The sequence below is a fragment of the Platichthys flesus genome, chromosome 12 (genome assembly GCF_949316205.1).
Source record: "Platichthys flesus chromosome 12, fPlaFle2.1, whole genome shotgun sequence".
In the NCBI taxonomy this organism is placed as follows: Eukaryota; Metazoa; Chordata; class Actinopteri; order Pleuronectiformes; family Pleuronectidae; genus Platichthys; species Platichthys flesus.
Genome location: NC_084956.1, coordinates 2,623,240 through 2,636,386, shown reverse-complemented (window position 1 = coordinate 2,636,386; position 13,147 = coordinate 2,623,240). Strand labels below are relative to the sequence as shown.

General features: G+C 42.1%; 2 protein-coding genes across 4 annotated transcripts in view; both read right to left on the bottom strand.

Annotated features, from left to right (window-relative positions):
* LOC133966169 (uncharacterized) overlaps positions 1 to 4,113 on the bottom strand; it is a 61,277-nt gene extending 57,164 nt beyond the window's left edge. For both annotated transcript variants that reach the window (XM_062400952.1, XM_062400953.1), the window contains exons 1-4: positions 3,897 to 4,113; positions 2,543 to 2,863; positions 1,883 to 2,143; positions 1,079 to 1,375 (exon numbers count right to left, since the gene is read on the bottom strand). In XM_062400952.1, the coding sequence (XP_062256936.1) occupies positions 1,079 to 1,375; positions 1,883 to 2,143; positions 2,543 to 2,863; positions 3,897 to 3,957 (940 nt within the window). In that variant the 5' untranslated portion in view covers positions 3,958 to 4,113. The remainder of the gene's footprint in view (positions 1 to 1,078; positions 1,376 to 1,882; positions 2,144 to 2,542; positions 2,864 to 3,896) is intronic.
* A 1,629-nt stretch (positions 4,114 to 5,742) lies between these two features.
* napba (N-ethylmaleimide-sensitive factor attachment protein, beta a) lies at positions 5,743 to 12,179 on the bottom strand. 2 transcript variants are annotated; one of them, XM_062400950.1, is made up of 10 exons: positions 11,940 to 12,179; positions 10,523 to 10,602; positions 9,972 to 10,088; positions 9,293 to 9,339; positions 9,091 to 9,168; positions 8,941 to 8,996; positions 8,195 to 8,279; positions 7,634 to 7,738; positions 7,432 to 7,500; positions 5,743 to 6,793 (listed from the first exon to the last, which is right to left on the bottom strand). In XM_062400950.1, exons 1-10 carry the CDS (start codon positions 12,035 to 12,037, stop codon positions 6,641 to 6,643), a joined length of 888 nt encoding a protein of 295 aa, XP_062256934.1. In that variant the 5' UTR covers positions 12,038 to 12,179; the 3' UTR covers positions 5,743 to 6,640. The 2 variants fall into 2 exon arrangements, with proteins under 2 accessions (XP_062256934.1, XP_062256935.1); XM_062400951.1 differs by lacking the exons at positions 9,293 to 9,339; positions 10,523 to 10,602; positions 11,940 to 12,179 and having other exon boundaries at positions 9,972 to 10,079.
* Between the last annotated feature and the right edge of the window lie 968 nt (positions 12,180 to 13,147).

Below are 13,147 nucleotides of genomic sequence, written 5' to 3'. Positions count from 1 at the left end.
GTAACGTACATTTATTGTCAAACCAAAGATATGAACTAAAAGAGGCTCAGATTCACACCAAGTTGGAAAAGTTGTGTGTTGATCACAGAAATGTTCATTTAGAAAATTGACTCTGAGATTCATCAAAATCTGAACATTCTTTGCAACAAGAAGAATTTAGGATCTGGAAATTTTGACGTAAAGAAAGATTAATTTTATTAGAATACTGTGTGAGTGTGTCTGTTTGTGTGTGTGTGTGTGTGTGTGTGTGTGTTTGTTTGTGTGTGTGTGTACACAAAATAACACACTCGCACACCCACTTTCAAAAGAAACCCTCTGTATAAACCTCTGGTATAAACACAGCTTAGCTGCAGAACCGGTTGATCATCACCCAGTGTGGATGTAAGCTAAATTATTTAGTAGCCTTATTGTGAAGGTTTGTTCAGTGAATTTGTGTTTCCTGTCATCCTAAGCAGTGTACCGGTATGGAACCTTTATTGTGAAGGGTCAACAACGGTAGTGGGTGTTGTTGTGATTGAGCTTTGACTTGATGTGAAACATAAACAACATGTCTCCTGGTTCAAGTCCACATTGTTCAGTTCTTATTTTACTGTGAAGTCTCAGTAAAGGAGAATTAAACCCTCGGCTCGATGAACATCAGACAAATGATAAACAACCAGTGACTCGGTGGAATAACTTGTAGGATGGACTCACACTGGCCACTCTACGACACATGTGTTTCCACTGGTTTCCACACACAGACACTACAACCAGTGCCGGCTCGTCCACACAGGAGAACAAGGCAATTTCCTCAGGCAGCTGTTTGGTGAGGATGAAATGTAAGATCACCAGCTCTCAAGAACCAGAGGTCGATTCAATTTAACTTTATTTAACTTTATTTCAGACTCGTAGGTCTCGTGACTCTTTGAGAAAATAAAATCCATTGAGACAAAACTGCAGCGACGGAAATGATCTGACTGCGAATCTAAAAAGAGGCGACTGTTAAAGGAGCAGGTATTCAAACCCAGAGGTTTTATTTTGATATGTGCAAAGGCGTCTGAGGATTTCATCAATCAGTTCTCGTCTCATGGGATCTTACCTTTGTCTATCGTCACGTAGCTGTTGATGAAGTGCGTCTCCTCTTCACTACTGAGTTCACAGGTGAACGTTCCCTGGTGATCTGAAGATAAGTGGTGCAGCGTGAGGCTGCCTGACGCTGACACATCCTCCACCTGCTGCCTCCACTGCTCTGAGACGCTGTGGAGGCCGTCGGCCCCGGTCCGGTTCACAATGATCTGCCTGTGGTTGAATTTCCACACCCAGTGTGTCGGGGGTTTGGTGTTTGGAGCAGTGCAGTGGATTGTTGTTGTTTTAAATGGTGACACAAGGACAGGAGCTGAAAAGAAAAGCGATCAAATAATATCATCGTTGTCAGAATGTGGTTTCAGGCTCTGATGAGACTTTCTGAACATTTTCTATCATCAGAATGATTCATGTGGAGGAGGGTGTGGCCTTGGAATGATGAACTGAACTAGAAGGTCACTCAGTGGAGCTGATATCTCCTCCAAGGCCCAACAGTCAATTCAAGCTGCTCCACATCTCACACACATCAGTCCTCTCAGGGAAAATGTCCAGAAAGGTCCAATGTTAAAGAAAGAAAACTAATGGATCTGTTCAATGCTCCATTTGTTTGTTGGGCTTTAAGCAACATTACACAACAACTACTGGACAGATTTCCATGAAACTTGGCAGGAAGATGTGTGAAGGTGACAAAGAAACAAACAAAGTAAAGATTGAGAATCAGCATTGATATAAATGTAAGTTATCTGTAGAAGCAGATATAAATATGCAGCAGTAGGTGAAACAAGCAAAGGTTCAGTTCCATAGAGCAGATTCAACGTACTGGGTTGATACCACACTGCGCTCCTCCTGCCATGGCGAGTGCTGATGCTGCAGATCAGAACAGTGTCTCTGTCTGACAGTGTCAGTGTGCTGCTGATCTCATAGAGCTGCTGCTCCGTCTCCTTCACTGTGGTTTGGCTCTGAAGGGTGAAGTTGGACGGAGGCCTGGTGGACCAGGTGAGCTGCGGCTCGGGGTAGATCCCCTCTGAGCGGCAGGTGAAGCTGTCCTCCACCTGCTCAATGTCCACGTGACGCACCGGAGCTGCAAAACATTTCTCTTTTATAACTCATTGATCATCTTTGCCTCATGCACTGTGGAGCTCTGCATTAATTTGACAAATTGTGCTTATTATTTAACACGTCACATATGAGCCATTATGCTGTGCTGCTGACATTAGCTGTGTCTCAATTCAGGGGCTGCATTTGAAGACCGAGCTCCAACGAGTGGATCTGTCCACGTCCAACCTGTCCCAGGATTCATTGCACTTTAGTGACTAACCATTTTTCAAAGAGGTAATGGTGACGGCAAGCAACGAGACGTCCAATGCTTCAGTATCAGCTTCAACTCAACACAACGGTACACATGTTAAACAAGGTAACAGCAATAAGAGACAAATATCATTTCTAGTATTTGTGTTCTGTTTTCACTGAGTTTCTTTACCATCTGCTCTCAGGTTGATAAATGACTCCTCGTGGACTCCAGTGATGGTGTTGGTGTAGCACTCGTATCTGCCCAGGTCCTGAAGCTTCAGCCCCGTCAGCCTGATCGAGGCGTTTCCTCTGGAGATCTGATCTGTGAACAGCGATGTCCGGCCTCTGAAGCGCTCGCCCTGCCGTGCAAACTGGTCTCTGTCACTGTTGTAGGAGTGGACATGAGTGTTTCCTGGTTTCACCTGCGTCCAGTAAATGACTGGGTCTGTACCAGGTTGAAAACTGCAGGGTAAGATGCAGCTCTCCTCTAAAACACAGGAGACCTCATCATCTGTGAGACACCGGGTAAAAAACAACCAGTTCAGGATCAACTGTGGTCAATAGAAGCTTTTCTCAAAGTGCAATTAGAGCATTTGCTCACAGATGAATTGTGAATGTAAATATCCTGATGGAACTGTCTGTCTGTTTGGCTGTTGACAGTTAACATACTGTAGTTTCATCTGAGCTGCTTTCACAAAAACAACCTCCTGCCACACGAGGCAGTCGAATGTGTAACGTACATTTACTGTCAAACCAAAGATATGAACTAAAAGAGGCTCAGATTCACACCAAGTTGGAAAAACTGTGTGTTGATCACAGAATTGTTAATTTCTGTGTGTGTGTGTGTGTGTGTGCGCGCACACACACACACACACACACACACACACACACACACACACAGTGTTTCAAAATAAACACTCTGTATAAACCTCTGGTATAAACGCAGCTCAGCTGCAGAATCAGTTGTTGCTGATGGACTCACACTGGCCACTCTACGACACGTGTATCTACTGGTTTCCACACACAGACACTACAACCAGTGCCGGCGCGTCCACACAGTAGAACAAGGCAATTTCCTCAGGCGGCACTTTGGCAAGGGCGATGAAATGTATGATCATCAGCTGTCAGGAACCAGAGGTCGATTCAATTTAACTTTATTTAACTTTATTTCAGACTCGTAGGTCTTGTGACTCTTGTTTGTTAACATGGGCGCGTATCGGCTGGCTTTTCATTTCCGCGTTCACGTGTGATGACATCATTATCAGATTACATAGCTGACAATTATTCACACACACACCCTTTAAAAACCCAACTTAGTTCAGTTCTGTTGACGATGAGGTTTCAATGAAGAATAAAAGAACACAACATCTGGTGTGAACTGTTTTACCTCCAGCTCAGTGAGAACATGTTTCTCTATGTTGTTATAAACCTTCACAATCATTTCTCATGTTTCCTGCTTCGTCTGATGGAAACCAACATGTCTGTACAAAGTACTACGTTCAAACAGAACCTGTGATTTCTGAGTAAGATCAGACTTCACGTACCTGCTGTGGTGAAAGTCCACATGATGAGGATCCACACAACCAGAGACTTGAACGCAGACATCTTTCTTTCATTCTGTGAGAACTGAATGGGGATCAATGGAAGAAGAGACGAGTTAACAGCTGGCTGGACTCATGACACCGAGTCAGAGGAGCTGAGGTTCAGACTCTGCAGCTCCGATCTCTGCAGAGTTCAGACTGTAGACTCACAGACTCTAAGTTCCACTGTGAAGATAATGCAAACGGAGAGTGACCCTGTAAAGGGCTCCTCCCCAACATGTGGAGGTAAAACCTGTCAAGCAACAGGTTTACTCATAATCACCGGGTCTCTTCTCCTCCTTGTCTGTTACTGAAGAACAGGCCTGAAACCTGGTGAACTCCTAATAACCGAAGCTAAAGTCATAAAGACAAACGAACAGTAAACGAGTCAAAAGCTTCTCCAGCGACTGATCCCGACACAATCACAGTGGATGAGAGAAGTGAGAGAACACGGTGTAAATAAAGAGGAGCTTGACCTCGAGGTCAACACATCCAGGACATGTTTCAGATATCTGATTGATTTGAACCTAACAAACACACTTCAGCTTTCCTGGAGCAGCTGCTGCTTTAATTCACCAACACACTGAGTCACACTGTGATGTGTGTGACACACAGACATGATCCGACTCCATCGATTAATAACTAAACACATGATCGTCAGTTCGTCTCCTTATCATCCCAATGAATATAAAATGAAACAAATTAAAGTGAACTAGTTCAGTTCTGGAACCGAGAACTTAATTCAAAATGTTTAAATATGACAAGTTCATTTTCATCTGCATGAACAGAACTTTAATTCAACTTTTATTTTAAGTGTAAACTGGCACAACACTGAGTATAACTACGTACATTACTTTATACTTATAACTTTATAATCTGTGTCTGCTTCAGACAACTTTTATTTGGGGGAAGAGGAGAAATGGCTCTTTTGAGAGTAAGAGCTAAAAAAATTAGATGAATTAAAAATAAACCTTTTGAACTGAACTGGTGGAAAATTAACTAGTTTGTACTGTACTGGAGCCTAACCTGAAGGTAAACATAGATTGGATGGGGGGAACACATTTCCTCACAACACCTGAATCTACACTTTTACAGTTTTAAATAAAAATGTAACAAAATATGATATTTAAATGTCTTTGAATAAGTTTTGCACACAGAGTTAATATCTGCAGAGTAAAGACACTACTCACTTGAATGACAATAGCGTCCTCTTGAGGTTGTGGAATAAACTTGCACTCTTCTTGGTGAAACACATGAATAAACCAGAGATGAGAAGTTTTACATGATGGTCGAGTCAAAGGACTTCATCTGCTGTCTCAAGTTTAATTGACCTATTTATTAAAAAAGACCCCCATCAAAACAATACATGTGTACCTATCTGTTATTATAAGGAATAAAATAAAAGATCCTTCGTGGACAAAGATGGTGGTTTACATTCATCAGTCTTCAGTTACACAGACGATTCAAGGGTTTGATCAATCAACTGAATGTGTATTTAAGCAGTAATAAACTTAAAATCTATATTTTCAAGATGTTTAAAGCTGCAAATGATGAAATGTCAGTGTTGCTAAATTAGTTGATTTATTGCAAATTAATACTGATTTCATGGAGATTTATTGGAGTCATTTTTGCAGATATGATGTGACTATAGCTTCTCAAATAGTCACTGTCATTTACCAGCAAGCTTTTACTTTCAGTAAAAATCTGCCGAGGAGATGAAATAACAGATCTGTCTCCAAAACCAAATTAAAAGAATCTTTAAACCAAAATGTTCTGTGTCCATGTTGAAAATAAATGAAAGTCAGACATCTGGAACGATGGTGTTTTTAATTTCAACTCGGTATCTGAGGTACATATTTACTGATTTCACGCAAATGATACCAGCCTACATGTATGTTCTTCACACGTCAGCACGATACACGGAGAACACTTAAATCCACACGACAACAGACATGCACAAACAAGGCGGTGACGGGGCCTCGGCGCCGGTGGCGAACTGCACCGACCGACCGTCGGCCTCAACACAAAGAACCACAGATGGGTGATATCACTGATCCGATGGGGCCGGGGGAGTGAGGAGAGGAACGAGGGAAGACAGAGGAAGAAGAGGAGGATGGAGGAGAGGAAGCAAAGGGGAAGAGAAGAGGAGAGCAGAGGGGCTAATACCTAACATATTAAGACAAACCGTAACACTGAGCACCATAATATACAATAAATCATATTGTCAGTATTGACAATAAATATCAAGTATCTCTTAAATAGCATTATTATCCCTTTATCAATTACATATATATATATCCATAAATCTCACACTTTCCCCACAAATACTTTCTCTCTCTCACGCACACACTTGTTTTCTTTTATTATAATTTTTTTACCATTCTTTCTTACGTACATTTCTGTCCAGTGTTACGAGAGCAATACTGCAGGGGGACGGGGGACACGGTGGTTTTAAAGGTGAAGCTTAGATTGCTGGGGGGGGGGGGGGGGGGGATTCACATGCAGACTCATATCTACAGCTGTAAACTCCCTCAGTCAACCCGTCCCTCCTTTATTCCTTTATAATCATCCTTTCTTCTCCTTGCACGTCTTTCCTTACCCATACTCCTCCCTTCCTTCTCTTTAATTAATAGCCCCCCCCTCCTGTGCCATAATCTTCTCTGGCCCTGTCTCTCCCTCCCTCCTTCACCCCCCCTCTTTAAATGGGTCTATTTCAGGTCCCCGGCGTCTCCCTGGATGGTCTTCTTGATGCGGAGCAGCATGGTGGTCAGCCACTGGTCCAGACGAGACACCGAGTCGAAGTCCTTGACGGCCTCCGTGAACGCCTCGCAGTTCTGCTCCTCGTGGGCTTCTAGGAGTTTCTGATGCAACGGAATGGAAAGATTAATATTTTCCAGCGACACAGAGGAAGAGGCAGATGACCTCGATAAGGTCGATGACGCGCTTGATTCAAAAAAGTTTATTCATGGCAACAAAGACGTGACTGTTTTCAATGATGTTTCTTTAAAAACCTTTTCCCAACCTCTTGTAATCATCAGTTTTCAGCTTTTAAAACATTGGTGTTATGCATGTGTGTGTATCTGTGTGTATTCAGGTTTCTTTATTTAACATGCATGTTTCTTATTTCCTCATATAAATCACTGTCTAATTTATCCAGCATTATAAAAATAAACATTATATTTTAATGACACAGTAGCAGAAATAATCCCTCACACGATATAAATGCAGAATTGGAAGTTATATCAAATAAGCACAGTTTTTGTGATTTAAGGTTTTATGTGGATTTCAATGAATCAACAATCTTCCCTGGATATATTCAAGTGGAGATTTGAACAGAGCGTGTTTGTGTTTAGAATGTGAGAAATTAATAGAAACAGATAAACAATGTGGAGCAGCTCAGTGAAGCTAAATTTCGTAACGATCCCTCCAGTAGATTTTAAGAACCTGGACCTGAGAGACAGACTCAACATGATGACAGCAGATCTGAAACAACAGGTACCTTTAACAGTTTGAGCTCTCTGGAGTCTGAGAAAGCTGGAAACATCTCCTCGTATCTCTCAAGGGCCAACTGAAACACACCAGAGCACAAGTCACTAAGATCAGGATGCAGGTCTCATACGTACTTCGATCACAGTACAACATATCAATGTGTGTGTGTGTGTGTGTGTGTGTGTGTGTGTGTGTGTGTGTGTGTGTGTTACCTTGGCGTTCAGTTCGTCCACTATGAAGTGACACAGCGAGGCCTTGAAGAAATACTCTTTAGCGTTGTACTTCAACAAAGGATTGTCCATGGTGTTCATAGCAACCTGAAACACACACACACAAGCATGCACACACAAACACACACACACACACACACACACACATGGACACAGAAACACACACACACACACAGAATTATAGTAATGATTGAATGAATCCTTTCTGTGCATTTATTAATTTATTTTAATTATGGTGATGCACCTTATATTTGCAGATGTTCCACGTTTTAACTAAATCTTTTTAAATATAGAACTGTGTGTGTCTTTGTGTGTCTGTGTATGTCTGTCTGTGACTGTTTGTGTCTGCATGTGTCATTGTTTTGCATGTTCTATCCACGCCTTCACACAAACTCTATTTACTATAAATAACAGTTTATACAACAAGTAACACTATTGTTATTACTATAACTACACCACAAAGTATAATATAAGTATATACACAATAACTAAGTATTATAAGAGTGCTATTAACGAGGGGGGGGGGGGGGCTGCAGCTGTTACCTGTTCGTAGATTTCGATAGCTTTGGGGTACTGCTCCAGCTGAGCGCTGTAGTGTCCGACCTTCAGGAGACATTTGTTGGCCGAGCTGAAACAAACACAAACAAAGAAACACAAGTTTGTTTCTGTTGTCAACACCTCAGAGTCAAAACATTTACTTCTTCCAAGTTTCCTCCAGAAATTATCATTATTATATAAATCAAGTGAATGAGTTGAAGTGTGGTTCATTAATCAATATTTCACAGCAGAGCAAACAATCTAAACAGCATGAAAAGCTCCAAGTGACGTCCATATGTATTATATTAGTTTTCATGATGTGATGGTGACATCATCTAAACGCAGGCATCAGACTGGTCTTTGTATTTTATTTTGAATGTTGCTGTGATTTAAACTTCTTAACCACATTTAAAATACAGAGGTGTCTATATGCACCTTATTTTATATCTTCTAAGTCAGGTTAGCCTCTTGGAATCACTCTCTCCTGTTTCAAATAGTTTCCTGATCACATCTTCTTGAGGAATAATCTGTTTTTCCTTTCCTAAAATGCGTCATTCAACAGACAACATGGAGTCAGAATCATCTGGAAGATAAATTGAATTAGGAAAATGCTGAATAAATAGCCGAGTCAAAATTTGCTGCCATTTTGTTTGTGTCTCGCTTGTGCAATAGAATCGGTTGGAGCTGGTTGTGGCTTTTAGACATGTGTCTCTTGTGTGTGTTTTAATTATGAACACAAACAGCTAATTTACCTGTTAGATTCTTCTCCCTTGTAGTAATCTGCTGCCTGCTCATAGTGGGCAATTCCCTGAAAACACACAAACACACACAACAGTGTAACGCACAGTGTGAAACAGTAAAAGATGTTTAAAACAATATATATACTTTGAGCTTCACTTTACCTTTTCAATATCAACCAGCTCAGATTCATAAACCTCCGCTATAGTGATGTGATGTTTGGCTGCGATGGTGAAACGACCCTGTAAAACACACACACACACACACACACAGGGTACAAGGAGAAAGGCAGAGTCAGAGGTCAGAGGTCACAGGTCAGAGGTCAGATGTCGGAGGTCGGAGGCAGCAGCTGGAGGCTGAACTCACCATGTCGGTGTAGATGTCAATGGCCTGGTTTAAACAGTTGATGGCCTCTGGAAACAGAAGAGAAGACGTATGAATGTCGAGGAAACTCGCCTGGAGCTGAAGCCGTCTGAGTTCACTGAGTCAAATTAAAAGTCTTCACTCTCAGCTCCCCCCCCCTACTGTGAGTGTTTCATTAAGCTCCTCACAGGGGAGGCAGCAGATCCGATGAAACATAACCCACATGTCAATTTTCCTCCGTTAAATCTGAGCCTCGGTTTAATCCTGACAGAAACACCTCCTCTGGGTCCCGACTCCGTCTGAGAAGCTCTCACCTCGTGTGAGAATTAAAAAGAACTGCACTGAGTCAGACGGGAGAGAAACACGGACGCAGCGTTTCTGAGTGCACAGTGTGTGTCTGTGTGTGTCAGTAACACACTGGAGGTATGACTAATCAATAATCTGATGGATCGATGCGTCCAAAGATGACGAGGCAGGAATCACCACAGATGATTTGCCAACTTTCTGATTCTCTCACAAAATCTATTCTGTGTCCAGTGGTGAAAAGTAACTATGTCATACTGTTTACTCATATACTTGTACTTTAACTTGTGTATTTCTACTTAATGCTGTGTATATTTCAGAGGGATATATTGTACTTTTTGAATCCGACACGTTGGTTTTACCTGCAGTGCTCACTCACCCTGGGGGTCGGCCTTCTTGTAGGCGTTGCCGGCATCGACGAAGCTGGTGGCAGAGTCCAGTTTGTTCTGGAGCTGCATGTGGAGCCGGGCGGCCTGACAGAACGCATTGCCTGCAGCTACACACACACACACACACACACAGACACACACAAGCTTTAACACAGGCAAACCAAATCCAAATTCTGTCTCTCTAGCTGCTCTACATCTACCTTCAACCAAACATTCCTCATTCTTTAATTTTCACTGTTTTTCCTGATTCCACAGCAGAAGGCCGTCAACACACACATCTGGAAACATGATCACAGATAAGCGATGCTCGGTGTGAGCTATTATTGGCTCAGCTGGATCACACACTGGTTCCTGCAGCCGTCGCTGTGTGTCACTTTGTTTTTACAGTCACTGTGTGTTTCTAAAGCGCTGACTGCTGAACATGGTCATAACATGTTCCCTGTGAGCTGGTGAATCATTTATACTCTGATAAGTGTGTGTGTGTGTGTGTGTGTGTGTGTGTGTGTGTGTGTGTGTTTGTGTGTGTGTGTGTGTCACCTACCACTCCAGTTCTTTGCCATCTTAAACATGTTGGCTGCCCTGGCGTACATTTCACAAGCATCCTCCACCTTGTGGTTCCCCCTGTAACACACAATAACATAATTTAGTTCTGTGACATCACAGACCAACAACCCACTGGACGACCCTGAATGAATTTAACTTGAGGCGTAGGCTCATTAAAAAAACATGGTGGTGAAAAACAGATGTGACCCATTTCAGGTTTGAGGACATTCTCTGCTTTTGGAAAACGTGGTTGTGTGTAATCTATAACATGATAAGGAGTTCAAGATTTGGGAAAAGATAACATGAGAGAAAGAAGAAGATTTTACATCTGATAATGTTTCATAATATTAAGGTTTGAGATTTGAAGCATTAGTCAGCATTAATCCAGTATCAATTAAGGTTAAGAGTAATAGATTACACTGTCATGTAACTTCTGTGTGCTTGTCATATATTCATCACAGCTTATTTAATATATCATTAAATAGACTCTTATGAGTTTATACATTCATTTATAAATGATTTAGATTTTTATTGTTTTCTTCTCAAGTAAAAAGCTATAAAAATCTTCATACATGATTTAAAGATCGATAAAATAATTCTATTTTAAATTGAGTCAATTAATGGAATCTCCAAACTGCCTCTTAAATAATTTTTTAGCTCAATTTTGAAATATTGATTCTTCCTTTGATATATTTGGATCGTTTTTAAAATGCTGCACATTGTGTGTCCTTTCATTAAGTTCATCTTTTATTTCCAGTTATGCAACATTCATATAAATGTTTAGAATATGTTACTGTTGTTCGACATTATGATGGAGTCGAACTGGATCATTCTATCTATCTGTCCTAATTTGTTTCCAAACATCCCCCTCCCACAACACAAACACACACGCACACACAGAACCACACACGCACACACGGACACACAAACGTACACGCAGCCCCCGCATCACCAGCGACTGTTTTCTTCGCACCGTGTCTCACTGCGCTGCGCTGCCCGCCTCCCCGCAGCCCTGGCGCGGCCTCACGCTGCAGCTCAGCCCCCTCACATCCCGCAGGATCCCGCATCACCACGTTTACATCAGTGTTGCGTGACAGGGCACGACACGCAGGCCACGACACGCAACACGCATACATTCTGATTTATCGGCCACGGGCAGAATGATAATCCTGAGAACAGTCTTCAGAAGGACATAATGTCACCGCACGAATAGAATAGAAATAATATAAATATAAAAATATAGAATTCTAGCAAAACGACATTTGAAGCGTGCAGCTGATCGCTGGATGCTGCAGACACACGAGGAGGATTTCTGTGTTTTAGCCGGAGCAGAGTGACGGGCCCTGCAGGAATCCCTCCCCCACCGGAGAGAGGCAGAGGCGGGTAAACACAGACAGAATGACAGCGGCCTTTACCCGAACATTCCTCCCAGGAACGATCCGGAATTTTTGACCTTCTTGTCGGCTTCAGCCATCAGCTGCATGGCCTCCTTCTCTTTGCCGGAGTTGTCCATGACGAGCCGGGGTCTGCCGCTGGAGGAGATACGGGAGAAAACAGGCCGAGGATCCGCAGTGGAGAGAGGAGCGAGGAGGAGGAGGTGGAGGAGGAGGAAGAGGAGGATGATGATGATGTCTGGTGCTGATGCTGAGAGGCTGCGGCTCTTCTTCTACACAGAGAGAGAGAGAGAGAGAGAGAGAGAGGGAGCTCATCTGCAGCTCGATGTCTCCACGTGCTGGACAGGAGAGGGAAGTGCAGGTGAAAAATAAATACAAATTAAATCAAGATTAAAGGGATAATTCACCCACTCATGTAAATTCACTCATTATCTCCTCAGCCCATGATGGAGGGTGGTGAAGTGTTTGAGTCCACAAAACGATTATGTAGTCACTCCTTTAATAGAATGTTTTAAATCAAAATTATAGTTTCTTAATTTAAGATTTGAGCTTTTATATGTTAATATGAGTAGTGACATTTCTATGAATAATATAGCATTTATTATTCAGCTCTCTGTCCATTTTTAATTGCGTCTAAAGATGATGTGCGCAATCTGGTTATCATGGTTTCAACTCCTTCATGTCTTTAATAAGTTTTCTTTTTTTGTTTTAATCAGTCTGATGAGAATGTTTCCTACAAACTGGTTATGTTCTTATCCCAGTTTGTTTGTTTTTTACTGAGCAGATTTCCCTGAAAGTGAGTGATTGGACCAAGAGAGAAGCTGGTGCACATCTGGACAAAGAGCTGGATCCAGGAGTTTGTCTTCTGTCTCTAACATTGTGAGATGGGCTATTTTTTTTTTTTACATTTGTATTATTCTCTCGGGGGAAGGATTAATGGCTCATGATTAATAAAAGGCCTTATACTAATGAGTCAAAGAAATAGGCACAAATAGTTTGACACCCTTCAGGCAGAAAGTTCCTCCGACGGTTCCATTGTGTGTTTCCCTGTATTAAGAGAAGCTGACAGCCGGAGAAGCCTCCTCCTCCACACTCCCCCTGCCTGACAGACACACTTCATTGTCTCTGTGTGAAAACCCACATCCTCCAAACACACAGCAAAGAGAACAAACTGTGGGTTCTTCACGATGCGGCTGACAACACTAATTACACGTTAGACTCAAACTCCA